At 40.9% G+C, this 20,977-nt stretch overlaps 1 protein-coding gene across 2 annotated transcripts in view; it reads left to right on the top strand.

Annotated features, from left to right (window-relative positions):
• Positions 1-20,977, top strand: part of LOC128663867 (phospholipid scramblase 3) — a 95,340-nt gene that overhangs the window by 61,306 nt on the left and 13,057 nt on the right. For both annotated transcript variants that reach the window (XM_053718425.1, XM_053718424.1), the window contains exons 6-7: positions 11,074-11,235; positions 11,329-11,457. In XM_053718425.1, coding sequence (XP_053574400.1) covers positions 11,074-11,235; positions 11,329-11,457 — 291 coding nt within the window. The remainder of the gene's footprint in view (positions 1-11,073; positions 11,236-11,328; positions 11,458-20,977) is intronic.

Here is a 20,977-nt window from a genome sequence, read left to right as displayed (position 1 = left end):
AGGAGTCAATAGGGGACTGTGTTTTCACTATATATATATATATATATATATATATAATTATGTGTTAATATGTGTAAATACTGATGTACCTACTGTTTGAAGGAGCTATTAAAGAAGCATGTGGACTGTCTTTGTTTTAAACTACCATGCAATAAATGCTAAGTTTTATTCAATCTGCGGAGTATCGCTCTGCTTTTTCTTTTTTGCTATACACATATAAACACATACATATATACAGTATGTATACTGTATATTCATATACATATTTATTTATTGCTGTCCAACACTGCCCTAATTGCCCCCTGCTCTGCGCTAGGTAGTTTGCTGGAGGGTGTCGGGATGAAAACGAGGCACACATTGGAGCCTATGGAAGCATGCTCTTGTTAGCGCTTGGCTTCCAGGCAATGTGAACACGAGGTTGTGTTCGCATTGCGCTGTACTTGTAATACCAGCTCACATTAATGTCTGCTGGTATTACTGAGTGGTGCGCAATTATCACTTAAGCATAAGCGCAATATTTCATTCCACTCATAATCTAGCCCTAAATATATTAGATCAATATCAATATAAAACCTATGTGCATACATTGTGATGTAGGCATTAAAAATCCTATATTATATATATGATATAGGATTTTTAATGCTTTATTACTAAGTGACTTTACACTACAAAGTATTCACTAGAAATGTACGATTCGTTTCGGATCAATTTGGAAATTCGAATCGATCCTAATCTCCGAATTTAACAAATTCAGCCGAATTTCCGAATTGATCCGAAACGAATCGCACATTTCTAGTGAATACTTTGTAGTGTAAAGTCACTTAGTATATTAGGTTATATCACTCTGCTATGGGTTACACCTAATATACAGTACATAATACTAGTCTAATACACAGCACATCCCACCTAACACATACCGAAATTCCGAATTTCCGAACCAAATCCAGCCGAATTTATTCGAATCCGAAACGAATTCAAACCGAATTGATTCGAATTTTTCCGAATTCGAATTGATCCGAACCGAAATTCAAAAAAATCTGAATCGATCCGAACCGAACCAAATTTTTTCGCCATGCACATGTCTAGTATTCACTAAAGTGACTAAAAATTTAATTTTGACTTTCATGTCCCTTTTACGTATACCTTATGAAAATTGATTCTGTGGTTATACTTAGAACCAAGCATTTTTATCTTTCTCCTTATATGTATAAGATCCCTTGTTGTTTAATTTTACTTTTGTTCTTACTCTGTTTCCATATTTGTTTTTATCTATCTAGCTCTCATGACATGGCTATGGGCTTATTGCTAGTGTAGGTTGATAGAGAACTCCGCCAGGCATCAGGGCCCGTTTTATTTGTTTGCTCTTAATTAACAACTCCATTTGGCAGTTTACCTGGGTCTCATACTTAGGGGTTCATTCAAATCCATCAGAAGAGTCATGCATAGAACTTCACGTAGCTTTTCACAGAGCTCCTCTATTTGAAGCCATTCTGAACCCTCATAAAACTTGTTTATCATGTGGTTTTCAAATTAATTCAGACCAACCTTTCCAATAATTTACATGGAGACAATTCAACAATGGTATTCCAATCAATGGAAAAAAAACAAAAACACTTTATTACATTTTCACTTGATTTCTTTCCTAAGATATGGAGAGTCCACAACGTCATTCCAATTACTAGTGGGATATTCACTCCTGGCCAGCGAGCACCACAAGCAAAGCTGTTAAGTGTCACTTCCCTTACCCATAACCCCCAGTCATTCGCTTTGCCTCTGTCAATGGAGGAGGTGAAGTTCAGTGTGTCTGAAGATATTTATTCCTTTTTTGGGTACTTTTCCCTTCAAGCAAGGATTTGGGTTCAGCTGTGCCTACGTCAATCTCTTGAGTAAGAGTAGTGGTGGCTTTTAAGCCAGAGTTGGTTACTCTTTTCTTTCTTTTTCTACAGGTCTCTGTAAGGAGTATGTGTCCTTTCATGCCTTGTGGGCTGTCTTCCTGCCGGACAGCTAGATTGCAGGTAAGTGCTTTTGTCTTCTAGGTCTTGGGGACTTGCACTTCAGAATATTATGTACAGCTGTAGAAATATTGGGACATCTTTAATATGTTATACAATATTTACTTGGGCAGTGTGCAGGCACCTATTGTAGGTGAATACTAGTGGTTAATCTTCCCTTTATATTTGGGATGTTTTTCCTCTGTGGCTGTTAGATTGTGTTCAATCTTTTAGTGTTTGGAACGGTAGGGCAACTTTTTATTGAGGCTTATTTGTGTGAAGGAAAGCGGAGACTTATGGCTGTTAAAACAAAGCTTCTGTGGAAGTCATGTTTAGGTTCCGGTCTTACTCGGCAGATCTAGGAAATGCACGCTTTTAGTTGCTGCGCAGTTTCCCTTTCTGCCGGTCACATGACTTCCCGCTTATCTGTCTGTATCTCGGAGCGGAGTGGCGTCACTTCTTTCTCAGCTTCTTCTGTGTCGGCTTTGCAGTGCGATTGCTTGAAGGAGTCTCTTCACAGCCTAATTATTGGAGTTATGGTAGGGCACCTCAGACTGCCTGAGGTGTAGAGGTTCTGATATTTGTTTCTTTAATTTCAAGGGTTTATATTAGCGTGTAAACGCTCTGAGAGAATAAAGATTTTTTGTTAAAGTAACCTCTAGTCATTCCTTAATTTCTAGTCATTCTTTTAATTTTGGGAATTTTTATTTTCCAGCTAGGCCATGAAACAGGAATCTGTTTCTTTTGATATATGCTTATTCTGTCTAGAGGCACAAATTGTTTTGCATATGCAATTCTGTGCTACATGTTTAGCTAGAACGCTGAGCCTAATGTCTCCCAGGATAATGCTGTTCAGGTTATGCCGCAGTTTCTCGTCAAACATCTCAAGCCTCAATGGCATCAAATACAGTGTCCTGCAGTTCCTCTCAGCCTCCCGGAGGCGTATATTTGCCTGTAGATTTTGCTGCTCAGATATCTTCTGCGGCATTATCTGCTTTTCCCATGTTGGGAAAACACAAGAGGAAAACTATGCATTTTTCTGCTAGTAAGGTGTCTGTCGCCTCTGCTGCTGCGAAGGTTGACCTCTCTCATAAATCTGATGAAGAGGATACCTCGGTAGCTTCTGAGGGTGAAATCTCAGATTCGGACAGTATAATTCCTTTGACTGATTCTGTAGAGGTAAATTTCAGATTTAAGTTTGAACACCTCCGTTTACTGTTAAAGGAGGTACTGGCTACTTTAGATGACTCAGATTCTTCTGTTGTTGTCAACCCTAAGAAATCTAGTAAACTTAATAAGTACTATGATGTTCCTTCCTCTGTGGAAGTGTTTCCTGTTCCTTACCGTGTGTCGGCGATCATTGCACAGGAGTGGGATAAACCAGGGCTACCTTTCTCCCCGCCTACCATTTTTAAAAAGATGTTTCCTGTTGCTGACTCCATTCAAGATGCATGGCGCACAGTGCTTAAGTTAGAAGAGGCTATTTCTACTCTGGCTAAAAAAACACAATCCCTACTTATTTAAGGATCCCATGGACAAAAAGCTGGAGGCTTATTTAAAGAAGATGTATGTGCATTAGGGTCTACAATGGCAACCTGCAGTTTGTATAGCCACAGTAGCAAGTGCAGCATCTTATTGGTGCAATGCCTTGTCTGAATTGATTTTAGAAGAGACACCGTTGGAGGAGATCCAAGATAGGATTAAGGCCCTCAAACTTGACAATTCCTTTATCTCTGATGCTAACATACAAGTCATTAGACTGGGAGCCAAGATGTCTGGTTTCACTGTTCTAGCCCACAGGGCTTTGTTGCTGAAATCTTGGTCAGTGGATGTTACCTCCAAGTCCAAGCTCTTATCGCTACCTTAAAAGGGTAAGACCCTGTTTGGTCCTAGTCTGGCGGAAATAATTTCTGAGATTACGGGTGGAAAGGGGTCTTTTCTACCACAAGACAAGAAGAATAGACCTAAGGGACGTCAAAATACTAATTTTTGTTCCTTTCGTAACTTCAAAGGTCAGAATTCTTCCCCTTCCTCCTCCAAGCTGGAGCAGTCCAAGTCCTCTTGGAGACCCAATCAGACTTGAAATAAGTGGAAACAATAAAAGAAGCCTTCACCTGAGACTAACTCAGCATGAAGGTTCTGCCCCCGGTCCAGTACTGGATCAGGTGGGGGGGCAGACTTTCCTGGTTTCAACAAGCTTGGATACGCAATGTCCCAGGCCCTTGGGCTGTGGACATAGTATCTCAGGGTTACAAAATAGAATTAAAGACTTGTCCTCCCAGGGGCAGATTCCTCCTATCAAGGTTATCTGCAGACCAGATAAAAAGAGAGGCATTCTAAAAGTGCGTTCAGGACCTTTTCTCCATGGTAGTGATTGTTCCTGTTCCTCTAAGGGAACAAGGTCTAGGATTCTATTCAAATCTGTTTGTGGTTCCCAAAAAGGAGGGAACTTTTTGACCCATTTTAGACCTAAAGTGTCTCAACAAATTTCTCAGGGTGCCTTCCTTCAAAATGGAGACCATTCGTTCCATTCTTCCTTTGGTCCAAGAGGGTCAATTCATGACGACCATAGACCTGAAGGATGTGTATCTTCATGTTCCCATCCACAGGGATCATCACCAATTCCTGAGATTCGCTTTTCTAGACAAGCACTTTCAGTTTGTTACTCTTCCTTTTGGCTTTGCCACATCTCCCAGATTTTTTTCAAAGGTTCTGGGGGCTGTCTTGGCAGTTGTCAGGTCTCAGGGAATTGCGGTGGCTCCCTATCTGGATGATATCTTGGTACATGCATAATTTGTTCAATAAGCAAACTGTCATACAGAGATCTTGTTGTCTTTCCTACATTCCCACGGATGAAAAGTGAATCTGGAGAAGATTTCCCTTGTTCCAGCTACAAGTGTGGCTTGCTTAGGGACAATCATAGATTCCCTATCTATGAAAATGTTTCTGATGGAGGTAAGAATATCCAAGCTTCTCTCCTCCTGCCTCTCTCTACAGTCTACTGTTCAGCCATCAGTGGCTCAATGCATGGAGGTAATTAGTCTGATGGTCGCTTCCATGGACATTATTCCCTTTGCTCGATTCCATTTAAGAGCTCTGCAATTATGCATGCTCAGACAATGGAACGGAGACCATTCAGATCTAACATTATTGTTTCTCAAATATGTTGTATTCTTCTTATGTATTACGTTTTTTGTAGGGTTATGTTCCAATGCCCAGTTATATGACAATATATTACATATGGTTAGTTAACTTTAACAACTTTGTTTTCCCTTTAAAACATAAAGATAATACTAATATGGTCCAAAGCTTCTACCCTTTCACCTAATATATGTCTCCTGCATTCCATATAATTTCCTATTATGTGATCTTATCAATATAATAGGTAGTCTGATATCATAATAGCCAAAAAATTCTTAGAATTTTGTTTATTTCTTTCTTTTAAAAAAAGGGAATTTGTATGTTATAACCATTTGGTTTATAAAGAATGGATAGTCACATAGAGAATCCCTTATGTCACCTCACTACTGTTATTATATTGCTTTATTATTATTTTCAAACTCCACTTTAGTGTGTTTTTCAATTTTTTTAATTTTTCTTGGTGTAATGGTTTGTAATTTTGGTATAAATTACTGTACTCTGCCACACCTGACTAGTCTATGAATAAGCGCCACTAGGGGGCGTGAAGCGCATAAGACTGGCCTTGCATGCTGGTCTGCCCTCTATTTGGGAACACTGTAAGTTTTTATATGCCTAAAATAAACGGATGTTTTAACTTTTTTCACTAACCGAGTAGTGCCTGCATTCTTTTGCTCCACTGTAATATACATGTCTTAATCCAACCTTTTGCTACAGCACTCCGGGTATTCATGTGGCAGATTTTCCTTTTTTCTTACTGAGGAGCCCTCTGTCCTCTATTGCACAGACCAGTGGTTTGGACCGTGTTCCGGATACCCCTCGTACACCATTCAGATCTGTCTCAGAGGATAGATCTGGGCCAGTTGACAAGAGACTGTCTTTCGTGGTGGATTTCTCAGGAGCATCTGTCTCAAGGCACATGTTTCCAGAGACCCTCCTGGGTGATTGTGACCATGAACGCCAGCCTGCTGGGCTGCAGTCTGGGACTCACTAAAGGCTCAGGACCTATGGACTTGGGAGGAGTCTTCTCTCCCAATAAACATCTTGGAGTTGAGAGCGATTTTCAATGCTTTGATGGCCTGGCCTCAGTTGTCTTTAGCCCGGTTAATCAGGTTCCAGTCAGACAACATCACCTTAGTGGCTTACATCAACCACCAGGGAGGAACTTGAAGTTCCTTAGCCATGAAGGAGGTGAATCGGATTATTTAGTGGGTGGAAGCTCACAATTCTCTTCTATATGCCATCCACATTCCAGGAGTGGACAACTGGGAGGCGCATTTCATGAGCAGACAGACCTTTCATCCCGGGGAGTGGGCTCTCCATACGGAGGTGTTCTCCAGGTTAACCCTCAAGTCGGGGGCACCGGAGTTGGATCTGATGGAATCTCGTCAGAACGCCAAGCTTCCAAGGTACGGTTCAAGGTCAAGAGATCCTCAGGCCGCCCTGATAGATGCTCTGGTGGTTCCTTGGGATTTTGGTCTAGCATACCTGTTTCCTCTGTTTGCGCTTCTTCCACGAGTCATTGCTCAAATCAAACAGGAGAAAGCGTCTATAATTCTAAAAGCTCCTGCATGGCCTCGCAGGACCTGGTTTGCAGACCTAGTGAAGATGTCATCTCTTCCTCTTTGGAGGTTACCTCTGAGGAAGAGCCTTCTAACTCAGGTTCCTTTCCTCCATCCAAATCTAATTTCTCTGCAGCTGACTGCATGGAGATTGAATGCTTAGTTCTGGCTAAGCATGGGCTTTCTGAGTCAGTTATTGATACCATGCTTCAGGCTCGCAAGCTTGTTACTCGTAAGATTGACCATAAGGTATGGAGTAAATACCATTATTGGTGTGAATCAAAGGGTTACTCTTGGAGTAGGGTCAGGATTTCTAGAATTTTGTCTTTTCTACAGGAAGGTCTGGAGAAAGGATTGTCTGTCAGTTCTCTGTAAGGTCAGATTTCTGCATTATCTATTCTTTTACATAAGCGTCTGGAGGATGTACCAGATGTTCAATTCTTTTGTCAGGCCCTGGTCAGAACCAGGCCTGTGTTTAAACCTGTTGCTCCTGCTTGAAATCTTATTCTAGTTCTTAGAGTTTTGCAGCAGGCTCCGTTTGAGCCAATGCATTCTATAGATATTAAATTGTTATCTTGGAAAGTTTTGTTTCTTGACGCTATTTCTTCTGCTCAGAGAGTTTCTGAACTCTTGGCCTTGCAGTGCGATTCACCTTACCTTATTTTTCATGCGGATAAGGCGATCCTTCGTACTAAATTGGGGTTTCTCCCTAAGGTGGATTCGGATAGAAATATTAATCAGGAAATCGTTGTTCCTTCTCTCTGTCCTAATCCTTCTTTTCAAAAGAAACATCTGTTGCATAACTTGGATGTTGTGCGCACTCTAAAATTCTACCTACAGGCTACAGTGTAAGGGTCAGAAGGCCACTTCTACTTCTCTTTCCTTCTGGTTGAGAAGTATGATTCATTTTGCTTATGAGACTGTGGAACAGATTTGCAAGGCGGCAACATGGTCCTCTCTGCATACTTTTTCCAAATTTGATACTTTTGCCTCGGCTGGGGCCTCTTTTGGGAGAAAGGTTCTTAAAGCGGTGGTGCCTACTGTTTAGGTCTACCTGTCTTGTTCTCCCTCCCTGTTCATTCCGTGTCCTCTAGCTTGGGTATTGGTTCCCACTAGTAATTGGAATGACATTGTGTACTCTCCATGTCTTAGGAAAGAAAATATAATTAATGCTTACCTGATAAATGTATTTCTTTCCGAACATGGAGAGTCCACGACCCCACCCTTAGATTAGACAGTAGATTTTTTTACTAAACTTCAGGCACCTCTACACCTTTGTGTTATCTTCTTTTTCCATTTCCCTTCGGCTGAATGACTGGGGGTTATGGGTAAGGGAAGTGACACTTAACAGCTTTGCTGTGGTGCTCTTTGCCTCCTCCTGCTGGCCAGGAGTGAATATTCCACTAGTAATTGGAATGACGTTATGGACTCTCCATGTCCGGAAAGAAAGACATTAAGCATAAATTTTATTTTTTGCATTTTTCTATTCCAACATCCTTGTAAAGTCTTAGACACTCAATTCTCAAATATGCTGTGATGGAGAATATAAAATCATCAGTGGTGAAGTGGTTAATTTTACTTTCCATGCAAGGAGCCATTTAAAGCTGAGCTGCCAGAAATTCTGTGAGTTCTGTCATATCAGTATTAAAGGGACAGTCTACTTCAAAATTGTTATTGTTTAAAAGATAGATAATCCCTTTATTACCCATGCCCCAGTTTTGCACAACCAACACAGTTATATTAATATACTTTTTACCTCTGTGATTAACTTGTATCTAAGCATCTTCTGACAGCCCCCTGATCACATGACATTTTATTTATTATCTATTGACTTTCATTTTAGCCAATTAGTGCAGTGTTTGCCACAATTCACAGGCGTGATCACAATGTTATCTATATGGCTCATATGAACTAGTAGCCCCCTGTTGTGAAAAGCAAATATAAAAGCATGTGATAAGAGGCTGTCTGTAGTGGTTAAGAAACAGGCAGAAATTTAGAGGATTCAATGTTATTAAGTATATTAATATAACAATGTTGGTTGTGCAAAGTTGGGGAATGGATAGTAAAGGCGTTATCTATCTTTTTAAACAATAACAATTCTGGTGTAGACTGTCCCTTTAAACATACCCATTTACCAAGTAACAGACAGACAACTAGAAACGTATTAGTAAGTGTTGGCAGTAATTTGAGGTCTATATATACAGTCCTTACAAACAATGATGCAGATGACTTTGAATCTCAGACAGGGAAGTGACAGGACTTTGTGAGAGAGCTGTTGTGAATATTGCACATTAAAATATAAAAAAAAAAACAATTCTTAAAGGGACAGTACACTGTAAAATTGTTTTTATATGAATGTATTTTCAATGACTTGTTATACGAGCTGCAGAGTATAAAATTTATGAGAAATTGTATTTTCAGGTTTATTTGTGTATATGAAGTAGCTGGTTTTGTGCTTTTAAACCACAGCCCAATGCAATGGGTTGAGTTTCAGGTAATATCAGATCTCATTATGTTATCAGTTTGCGTACACAGACTTGCTTTCTTATCTTAAATTTGTCTGGACAACTAAAGCCCAATACACAGAGAGAACAATGAAAATGATCATTTTATTACTTAACTATCCTGCACCCCACTGTGAGTGTCATTTCTTCTGCTGGTTGTATTTACTTAGGCTATTCAATAGCTAATACTCCAGTATCAAAACTTTCAGTATAGGTTGGGAAACCACAAGTTAAATCAGCTTTTTAAAAGGCCAAAATAGGGGTAAAGGAGCTACTTGTAAACAATTTAATACACTCCAGCAGGTAAAATGGATCATTGGGAACAATTTAAATGGGAGCCATTTTTTGGGTGAACTGTCCCTTTAATTGCAGAGTAATGGAGAATGAAAACTTCTTAGTGGTGAAAGTGTTAATTTTTATGCAATTAGCCATTCAAAGTAAAGAGACCTGAAATTCCTGTTATTTTAGTGCTAAACACACCCATCTACCATGTAACAGACAGTGAACTAAAAGTCAATTAGTAACTGCTGGCAGCAATTAGAGGCTTGTGTAAACACTTCTTACAAACAGCAATGATTATTTTGGAAGTCAGTTTTAGAACTCTATGACAAGTCTGTTTGTATATTGCAATTATTTGATGTTGCATTTTTTTGTTATATTAGTGAACAAAATGTGTAGAATTCTGTGTATAGTTAAAGGGGCAGTAAACCTAAAAAATAATGTTATATAATTCTGCACAAAGTGACCGCTGCTCCTTAACTGGTCGGCCTGCTCTGAGCGGCAGACAGCAATTAACCAGATCAAATTGACACCCCCTGCTAGTAGCGAATCTGCAGGGGGCGGCATTGCACAAGCAGTTCACCAGAACTGCTTGTGCAATGATAAATGCCGACAACGTATGCTGTCGGCATTTATCAATGTCTGTCGGACATGATCCTCTGAGCGGATCATGTCGGACAGACCACTGATAAATCGGCCCCTAAGTGTCACTGAAATATGTAACTAATTAACTCTTTAACATTAACTTTTTTAATTTTTTTCAGCTCATATGTAGATGTGTTTTTTTTTCTAATGTCTCCTAGTATTTTTTATATTTGTGTTCTATTGTTTTTTAGATTCTGTAGAATAATTTGCTTAGTCTATTTGCAAACAAATACATACTGTGGGGCCTATTTAACAAATGTCTGTCCGACATGATCCGATCAGCTCTCCGCATTCAGCATTGCACCAACAGCTCTTGTGAACTGCTGGTGCAATGCCGCCCCCTGCAGATTTGCGGCCAATTGGCCGCCAGCAGGGGGTGTCAATCAAACCGATCGCATTCGATCAGGTTGATTTCCCGCGATGTCTGTCCACCTCCTCAGAACAGGCGGACAGGTTATGGAGCAGTGGTCTTTAGACCGCTGCTTCATAACTGGTGTTTCTGACGAGTCTGAAGGCTCGCCAGAAACACGGCCCATCAAGCTCCATACGGAGCTTGAATGAATGGGCCCCTGTATGTCTTCACAGTGAGGATTTTTTGATATTTGATTTTTTTGTTTTTGCGTTTCTTGTTTTGCACAACTTATTTTTTTTAATTTTTTTCCACTTTATTCATTATTCGATTATTATTACATCTGGGATAATTATACAATGCATTTGATGTATAATGGTTTAGTCTATAGATGGTGAAATCTATATACTTTTTTTTACATATTGTGTATGTTTAGCTATATATCACATTTATACATTTCACTTAAAGGGCCATAATAATAAAAATTTTTGTAGAACTTTTGGAGATTTTGGAGTTCTCATAATCATATCAAGTAGCTTTATAATAACTAGGTTTAATATTCAACGCATGTATAAAAGTCTTGTTAATTCTCTCTCTGGTGACAGATTGAGGTCAATGCATCCCCTGGACAATGTATAGGGTATGTCGCCTGGATGTGGAACACATTTGCCACACACATAGTAGTGAAGAATATCAACCAGGAGGCCATACTGCTGATTCTTGGTCCAGGATTGCAGACCTGCATCTTCGGGAACGTCAACTTTGAGGTAACAGTGCAATTCAGAAAAAAAGATAATGATGAGTTTTCTTTTTCAGTGGTGACTTAGTTACAATGACAAACACATATCGTTTATTTCCAGATTAAATCCAGGGATGAGCAGCACACTGTTGGGATGATCAGAAGTGAAAATGACACATTTGTAGTGTCATTCCCAGTCGACCTGGATGTGACAATAAAAGCCCTGTTACTGGCAGCAGGCTATTATTTGGTGAGCAATCAGCTGTCTGCTTTATTTATACTAGTAGCACAAATCTGACTTAAAGGGACAGTCTGCAATATAATTGTTATTGTTCTAATAGAAAGATATTCCCTTTTATTACCCATACACAGTTATATTAATAAACGTTTTACCTCTGTGATTACCTTGTATCTAAGCATCTTCTGACATATTTTGCAAATATTTAAAGGTGCACCCGATCGCATATTCTCAAGTGTGCTAACCCGACATAAAATTATGAATATTTCACATTCCAATGTTCTTCACATAGCAGAATATATATATATATATATATATATATATTATAATGGTATTTTGGTACAATTTATATCTATACCACTGGTTTTCAAACCTGTCCTCAGACCTTTCTAACAGGCCACATTTTGATGATATCTGAATTGGAGCACAGGTGAAATAATCATCTGATTAGTAAACACGGTTATTTCTTTTAAAAGATACAATGAGTCCACGGATTTCATCCTTACTTGTGGGATATCGCCTCCTGGTCAGCAGGAGGAGGCAAAGAGAACCACAGCAGAGCTGTATATATAGCTCCTCCCTTCCCTCCCACCCCAGTCATTCTCTTTGCCTGTGTTAGTTAGATAGGAGATGGCAAAGTGAGGTGTTAGTAAAGATTCTTCAATCAAGTGTTTATTATTTTTTAAGTGGTGCCACTGAGTGCTACTTTGTGCTAGGGTGTAGCCTAGACCAGATCAGTCTCTTCAGTAAAAAGAGAAGCATTTGGTGGCTTTAAAGCAATGGGAACTGGTGGGATTAAATTCTCACTGCGCCTCCCATACTGTGATGCTGCTCTTTTTGTGATGGCCTAAGCTGTATCTAACTCAAGCTTCATCTTTTCTGCAGGACTATAGGAGGGAACCTATGGACCTTTGATCCCTGCTGAGGCTGTCTTGCTGTTGGGCAGCATAAGAGGTAAGTGCAGACTTTATTTCTCTACAGGAATATTCCTCAAGGGACATATCTAACTTTCTGTTATGGGAATCAGGGGCTCTGTCAGTGAAGAGCTTTTTCCCTGACAACATTTAGCAGCCTGGGCCACGCTACTCCTCGAGTGTGTTAAGGCAGCGACTTTATTAGGGCTTATTGACAGTGACCGAGTGTTTTTTAGAAACAATGGTAGTGCAATCGATGATGGCATACTCGGCTTGGCTTCGACTATATAAGGTCATACTAAAGTAGACTTTATACATTTGGTCGAGGGTAGAGTGTGTTAATGTCTCCTGGTGTAAATCTATGTGGGCTTAATGGCGACCAGGAGCTTGCGTATAGGCGACGCCCACGATGGGCGGAGTTGCCTTCCCGCGGTTTACTTTGGGCTAGTTTGCGTACAAGGCACTTTCACTCACAGTGCTGGGGGAAGAAGTGCGGGTACGCCCACGAGGGGCGGAGCTCTATAGTTGCGCTCTCCCTCCATTCCGATTCGGAGGGCAGAGTGGTCTTACTATTACGATATATCTATGCACAAAAGTTATGCTACAGTTATGCTAAGATGTGAGGCGGAGTCCTATTGAGCCTGTGTTTGTTACACTTTCCCTCCAGTATGATTCCGGAGGGTAGAGTGTGTGAGCAATTATGATTTGCTCATTTTTAGACTTCTAGTCTTCCAGACAAATATTGGACACTTAGACAGCTCAGTACAAGAGCTGAGGTCCAGTAGGTCCTGAAAGTATTTGATTATGGCTATGTCATTTCATGCACATGACAATTTAGGAGAAATCCCGCAAACAAAGATTTATGTTGCTTTTAACATTTTAAAGGGACAGTAGACATAGTCCGTGCTTCAAGTGAAGGCTAACCTATGTTATGTTGTTCATAATACTTCCAATTGTCTTTGTTTAGCTCATCCTTTATGTCTTAGGATGCTATATAAGGTTACTTTAATGTTTAAAGAAACAGTACCACCTTTTATGTGTCAATTTTTTCATATTTATACTCTTTCTAAAGCTATTGCTCTTAGAGGTCTGTTGACACCGGTGAATCCATTCCACTTTTCTTCTCCTACAGTGTCTCTAATATTTTTATGGCCACATGCAGTGCTCTGTGGTTCCCTGCAGATTTTATATGGAATTGTGACACATGTCATCGCTTATTTTATGTACTTAGTGATGTGTATTAACAGCAATGTTAACTCTTTAATTGATAAGAGGTTGTTGTTTTTAAAAAAAAAAAAGAAAGAAAAAAAAGAAAAAGATTGCACTTCTCCTCTTAAGATATTTTCTTTTGGGGAGAATGTCCACATTCCAGGAATGTCCACACAATTTTAAGGCCCACATGGTGTACCTTTGGGATCCAGTGGGTGACTTGGGGTACTGGCAAGTAGTGATGTCGCGAATAGTTCGCCAGCGAATAGTTCCCGGTGAACATAGCTTGTTCGCGTTCTCCGCGGCGGGCGAACATATGTGATGTTCAATCAGCCCCCTATTCGTCATCATTGAGTAAACTTTGACCCTGTACCTCACAGTCTGCAGACACATTCCAGCCAATCAGCAGCAGACCCTCCCTCCCAGACCCTCCCACCTCCTGGACAGCATCCATTTTAGATTCATTCGGAAGCTGCATTCTTAGTGAGAGGAGGGACAGTGTAGCTGCTGCTGATTTAATAGGGAAATCGATAGCTAGGCTAGTGTATTCAGTGTCCACTACAGTCCTGAAGGACTCATCTGATCTCTGCTGTAAGGACAGCACCCCAAAAAGCCCTTTTTAGGGCTAGAACATCAGTCTGCTTTTTTTTTGTTTTTCCTGTGTAATCTAATTGCAGTTGCCTGCCTGCCAGCGTGTGTGTCAGGCTCACAGTGTATACTGTGCCCACTTGCCCAGTGCCACCACTCATATCTGGTGTAACAGTAGTGTACATTTAAAAAAAACCATTTTTTTGACTGTGAAATAATAGCAGTCAGTGGAGGGGGGCGGGATCGTGGGCGGGGATGTCCGGGGGCGCGCACGGACGCGCGCATGCACGGGAGGGCGGGGGCGTGCACGTGGAGGGAGCGGGTGGGAACCGCTACACTACAGAAAAAGTTGGTGTCAATTTTTTTTAAAAAAAGGAATAAAAATTAAAAAAAAAAGATCAGGCAGGTGGTGGGGGGGGGGGGGGGAAGCTACACTACAGAAAAAAAATATAAAAACAGAAAAAACTACTTTTTTTTGCAAACTGGGTAATGGCAGACAGCTGCCAGTACCCAAGATGGCCGCCAATAAGGCAGATGGGGAGGGTTAGAGAGCTGTTTTTGGGGGGATCAGGGAGGTTGGGGGCTAAGGGGGGATGCTACACCACAGCATATGTAAATATGCTAAAAAAAACTAAATGTAGAAACCTTTTATTTTAGTACTGGCAGACTTTCTGCCAGTACTTAAGATGGCGGGGACAATTGTGGGGTGGGGGAGGGAAGGGAGCTGTTTGGGAGGGATCAGGGGGTCTGATGTGTCAGGTGGGAGGCTGATCTCTACACTAAAGCTAAAATTAACCCTGCAAGCTCCCTACAAACTACCTAATTAACCCCTTCACTGCTAGCCATAATACACGTGTGATGCGCAGCAGCATTTAGCGGCCTTCTAATTACAAGAAAGCAACGCCAAATTCATATATGTCTGCTATTTCGGAACAAAGGGGATCCCAGAGAAGCATTTACAACCATTTGTGCCATAATTGCACAAGCTGTTTGTAAATAATTTCAGTGAGAAACCTAAAATTGCGAAAAAATTTAAGTTTTTTTTTAAATTTGATTGCATTTGGCGGTGAAATGGTGGCATGAAATATACCAAAATGGGCCTAGATCAATACTTTGGGTTGTCTACTACACTACACTTAAGCTAAAATTAACTCTTCAAGCTCCCTACATGCTCCCTAATTAACCCCTTCACTGCTGGGCATAAAACACTTGTGGTGCACAGTGGAATTTAGCAGCCTTCTAATTACCAAAAAGCAACGCCAAAGCCATATAAGTCTGCTATTTCTGAACAAAGGGGATCCCAGAGAAGCATTTACAACCATTTATGCCATAATTGCATAAGTTGTTTGTAAATTTCTGTGAGAAACCTAAAGTTTGTGAAAAAGTGAACAATTTTTTTTTATTTGATCGCATTTTGGCGGTGAAATGGTGGCATTAAATATACCAAAATGGGCCTAGATCAATACTTTGGGATGTCTTCTAAAAAAAAATATATAAAAAAGTGGTTTTGAAATAGCAAAGTGCTTCTTGTATGTATTTCCCTATAACTTGCAAAAAAAGCAAAGAACATGTTAACATTGGGTATTTCTAAACTCAGGACAAAATTTAGAAACTATTTAGATGTTGTACCCGCTGCGGGAGTTTGGTCTGTCACTGTGAAGCGGGCGTAACCCTTACACTACCTGATCGATACAACATCATACCTGATGTTTTAAAGCACGTTATTCCAAACAATTTAGGAATGTTTGGTGATTTATGCCCTTTATGGATTAAAACCAGACTCTGCATCAACTATGTAATTTTCCATGGGAGTTTTGCCATGGATCCCCCTCCGGCATGCCACAGTCCAGGTGTTAGTCCCCTTGAAACAACTTTTCCATCACTATTGGGGCCAGAAAGAGTCCCTGTGGGTTTTAAAATTCGCATGCCTATTGAAGACCATGGCGGTTCACCCGTTCGCGAACATTTGTGGAAGTTCACATTCGTGAACCGAAAATTTTATGTTCGCGACATCACTACTGGCAAGCTGGAGTTTTAAAGTGTTCAATTCCACATGCTACTGCAGTGTCATATTATCCAGTCTTTAATACATTCTATGTTTTCTTCCCAAGTGGAAGCTAACCTTACTAGAATTCTTTTTCCCCTGGATGGCTCTAGCTATACATCCTATATTTTACTCATCTAAGCTGGGGAGGCTCGGTAGACATTCCTAGGGTTAGAGTGGTTTTCAGCTTGGCTAAATGAACCACTGCTTCCTTAGAGGGTAGTTGCATCCTTTACAGGTGCAGGAGGGGATGTACACCGGCTTCCAACGACATCCAGTTGTGTATTTTCTTACCATCTCTAGAGTGACGGCAATTTGGCTGATAAGGTTTTTCAGTTAGAAGGTCCTATGGATAAACTCTAGGATCGGATTAAGACTCTTGAATTTGCTAAATTTATTTTTTTACTGATGCTTCTCTGCAGTTTACTAAATTAGCTGTTAAAGTGAAGGCAAAGTTAGCATGTTTAGATGATTGCAAATGTAAGTAGCCTAAAAATTAAGGGTAGTTTAATTCATCAATTTTGTTACTTCTGAATATTTACCGATTTATCAGCCGTTTTACACTGGAAACTAATCGTTCTGTAATCTGCCCGTTTTTTTTTTTTTTTTTGGGGGGGGGGGCTAGGTCACGTTCTTCAAGTAGCCAATCCTATGTCTGGCCGTTAGGCGGCCGTCATTCGACGTCACTTAATTTGTATTCATTGTGCGCATGCGTTAGCTACACTTCCTGTAGCTTGTAAGCCGTGCTCGTTCAAGATTATCGCATGCGCAAATCGTCCTCAATCAAGCAACTCGCCTGGACGCAGTGTGTTTACAAACATGGATGCAACGGGGATTGACGCATGCGCTTTAGATCGTCATTGTTTTTAGTCGCGCAGGCGCAATTAGACGTTACGGCGTGATGTGCACATGCGCAAGCTTTCAGAGAATCGCGAACGCGCATTTACAATACGTATAGAGCGGGTGGGAACGCTCTATACGTAATACTCAAAGAAACCAGGAACTAACTGGAGGGTGGAGCTATAAGCGGCCAAACAAGAGGAGAAAAAGTATTTATTTTTTATTTATATATATATACAAATATGTGATAAAAATGTAGCGATCTTGCCATATATTAAGTAATTAACATAATACTGCTTTCAATTGCGGAAAACTTTACCTTCACTTTAAGATTTCAGGTTTTTATTTCCTAGCGCGCAGGACCTTATGGTTGAATCCTTGGCCTGCGGACATGACATCCATTATCAGGGGAATCAGGGGATTGTGTTTAAAGGGACACTGATCCTAATTTTACAACCAGTCGTGGTACAAGAACAATCAAGGATTCCTCCTGCTGATTCCATGTCAGCATGATGGGGCAGCCTTCTTTTTTGACTCAAGCTTGGGTGCGAGATGCTCAGACATTTTTTTTCCCCCGAGGAAGATTTCTTCGTTCACGATTATCTGCAGATCAGATATATTAAGAGGTATTCAATTGTGTAAGAGGTCTCTCTTCCACGGGAGTGATTTTTCCCGTTCCGATACAGAATCAGGAACAGGGTTGTTATTCAGATCTGTTTGTAGTTCCCAATAAGGAGGGGACTTTCAGAACTAGATTGGACCTCAAGAGTCTAAGCAAGTTTCTCAGAGTTCTGTCTTTCAAAATGGAAACTTTTCGTACCATTCTTCCATTGATCCAGGAGGGTCAATTCATGACTACAGTGGATCTTAAGGATGCATATTTTCATGTTCCTATCCACAGAGATCATGGCAGGTTTCTGAGGTTTGCCTTTTTTGAGCCAAACATTTTCAGTTTGTAGCTCTCCCTTTCGGTCTGGCCACGGCACCCAGAATTTTCTGGGGTCCTTACTGGCGGTTCTAAGGCTGAGGGGCATTGCGGTGGCGCCTTATCTGCATCATCATTTCATCTGGCAAGGTCCCATACCAACACTGTGCTTTCCTTTCTAAGGACTCAAGGGTAGAAAGTTAACTTGGAAAAGAGTTTGTTAGTTCCTCAGACAAGGGGGTCCTTTCTGGGAACTGTAATCGACTGTTTCAATGAAGATTTTTTCTGACGGAGGTCAGAAAGTTAAGATTCGGTATACATGTCGGCCCTTCAGTCCAACCCTCGTCCGTCAGTGGCTCAGTGCATGGAGGTAGTCGGATTGATGATGGCGGCTATGGACATTGTACCATTTGCACGGTTTCATCTCAGGCCTCTGTAATTGAGCATGCTCAGGCAGTGGAATGGGAATTATACAGATCTGTCTCCTCTAATATTTCTAGATTAGGAGACAAGGGATTCTCTTTTATGGTGGTTGCCGCTGGATCATCTATCCCAGGGGACATGCTTCCACAGACCCTCATGGGTGATAGTGACAACGGATGCCAGCCTGATAGGATGGGGAGCAGTCTGGAATTCCCTGAGGGCCCAGGGTGTATGGACTTGATCGGAGTCTCTACTTCCCATCAATATCCTAGAGTTGAGAGCAATTTTCAATGCGCTTCAGGCTTGGCCTCAGTTGGCTTCGGCCAAATTCATCAGATTCCAGTCGGACAACATTACGACTGTAGCTTACACCAATCATCAGGGAGATACAAGGAGTTCCTTAGTGATGACAGACGTAGCCAAGATAATTCAGTGGGCGGAGTCTCACTCTGGTTATCTGTCGGCGATCCACTTCCCAGGTGGGGAAAACTGGGAAGCGGATTTTCTGAGCAGACAGACATTTCATCCGGGAGAATGGGAACTCCATCCGGAGTTATTTGTCAACCTGATTCTCAGATGGGGTAGGCCAGAGTTGGATCTTATGGCATCTCGTCAGAATGCCAAGCTTCCGAGATTCTGGTCCAGGTCCTGGGATCCCCAGGCCAAGCTGATTGATGCCTTGGCAGTACCTTGGTCTTTCAGACTAGCTTATGTGTTCCCTCCATTTGCTCTCCTTCCCCGGGTGATTGCTTGAGTCAAACAGGAGAGGGCTCCTGCGTTGGCTCGCAGGACTTGGTATGCCGATCTGGTGGACATGTCGTCTCAACCACCGTGGAAGCTTCCATTGAGGAAAGACCTTCTCATTCAGGGACCCTTCCATCATACGAATCTAGTTTTCACTGAAGCTAACTGCTTGGAGATTGAACGCTTAATTTTATCTAAGCGAGGTTTTTCTGATTCAGTCATAGATACCTTGATTCAGGCACGTAAACCTGTTACTAGAAAGATTTACCATGAGATATGGCGTAAATATCTTTATTGGTGTGAATCCAAGGGCTACTCATGGAGTAGGGTTAGGATTCCCAGGATTTTGTCTTTTCTCCAAGACAGATTGGAGAAAGGGTTGTCAGCTAGTTCCTTAAAGGGACAGATTTCTGCCTTATCTATTTTGTTACACAAGCGTCTGGCAGATGTTCCAGATGTTCAATCTTTTTGTCAGGTTCTGACTAGATTCAGGCCTGTGTTTAGACCAATTGCCCCTCCTTGGAGTTTGAATTTAGTTCTTAAAATTCTTCAAGGGGTTACGTTTGAACCTATGCATTCCATAGATATTAAGTTATTATCTTGGAAAGTTTTATTTCTGGTTGCTATTTCTTCTGCTCGCAGAGTTTCTGGGTTTTCAGCATTACAATGTGATTCTCCTTATCTTGTTTTCATTCCGATAAGGTGGTGTTACATACCAAACCTGGTTTTGTTCCTAAGGTTGTTTCAAAAAAAAATATTACTCAGGAAATTGTTGTTCCTTCCTTGTGTCCTAATCCTTCTTCTAAGATAGAGTGTCTGTTGCATAATTTGGACGTGGTCCGTGCCTTGAAGTTCTACTTACAGGCGACTAAGGATTTTTGTCAATCGTCATCCTTGTTTGTCTTTTTTTCAGGGAGACGTAGGGGTCAGAAAGCTACGGCTAACTCTCTTTCTTTTTGGCTGAAGAGTATAATCCGTTTTGCATATGAGACTGCTGGACAGCAGCCTCCTGAACGAATTGTGGCTCATTCCACTAGAGCTGTAGCTTCCTCATGGGCATTCAAAAATGTTGCTTCTATTGAACAGATTTGAGAAGCTGCAACTTGGTCGTCTCTTCACACTTTTTCCAAATTTTCCAAATTTGATACTTTTGCCTCGTCTGAGGCTGTTTTTGGGAGGAAAGTTCTTCAAGCAGTGGTACCTTCTGTTTAGATTCCCTGTCTTGTCCCTCCCTTTTCATCCGTGTACTATAGCTTTGGTATTGTATCCCACAAGTAAGGATGAAATCAGTGGACTCATTGTATCTTTTAAAAGAAAAGGAAATGTATTCTTACCTGGATAAATTTGTTTCTTTTAAGATACGATGAGTTCATGGCCACCCTGTTTTTAGAAGACAGGTCTTTATTTTTGTTAAACTTCAGTCACCTCTGCACCTTGGCTTTTCCTTTCTCTTCCTAACTTCGGTTGAATGACTGGAGTGGGAGGGAAGGGAGGGAAGAGCTATATATATAGCTCTGCTGTGGTGCTCTTTGCCTCCTCCTGCTGACCAGGATGCGATATCCCACAAGTAAGGATGAAATCCGTGGACTCTTCGTATCTTAAAAGAAACAAATTTATCAGGTAAGAATAAATTTCCTTTTTACTTGCTCTCATCCAAGGTAATCCTGAAAACCTGACCTGTTGGGAATGCCTGAGGACAGGTTTGAAAACCAGTGATACCTATTTATATATGTTTATGATTATATATATATATATATATATATATATATGTGGATGGAAAAGAGAAAATCAAAAAGGGCGCACAGCTAGGCACTAGAATAAAAATTGACTATTAGTAAAGTAGGT

This window comes from Bombina bombina, chromosome 6 (genome assembly GCF_027579735.1).
Source record: "Bombina bombina isolate aBomBom1 chromosome 6, aBomBom1.pri, whole genome shotgun sequence".
NCBI lineage: Eukaryota > Metazoa > Chordata > Amphibia > Anura > Bombinatoridae > Bombina > Bombina bombina.
The sequence above is the reverse complement of the archived record's forward strand: the minus strand, read 5'-3'. Positions and strand labels throughout refer to the sequence as shown.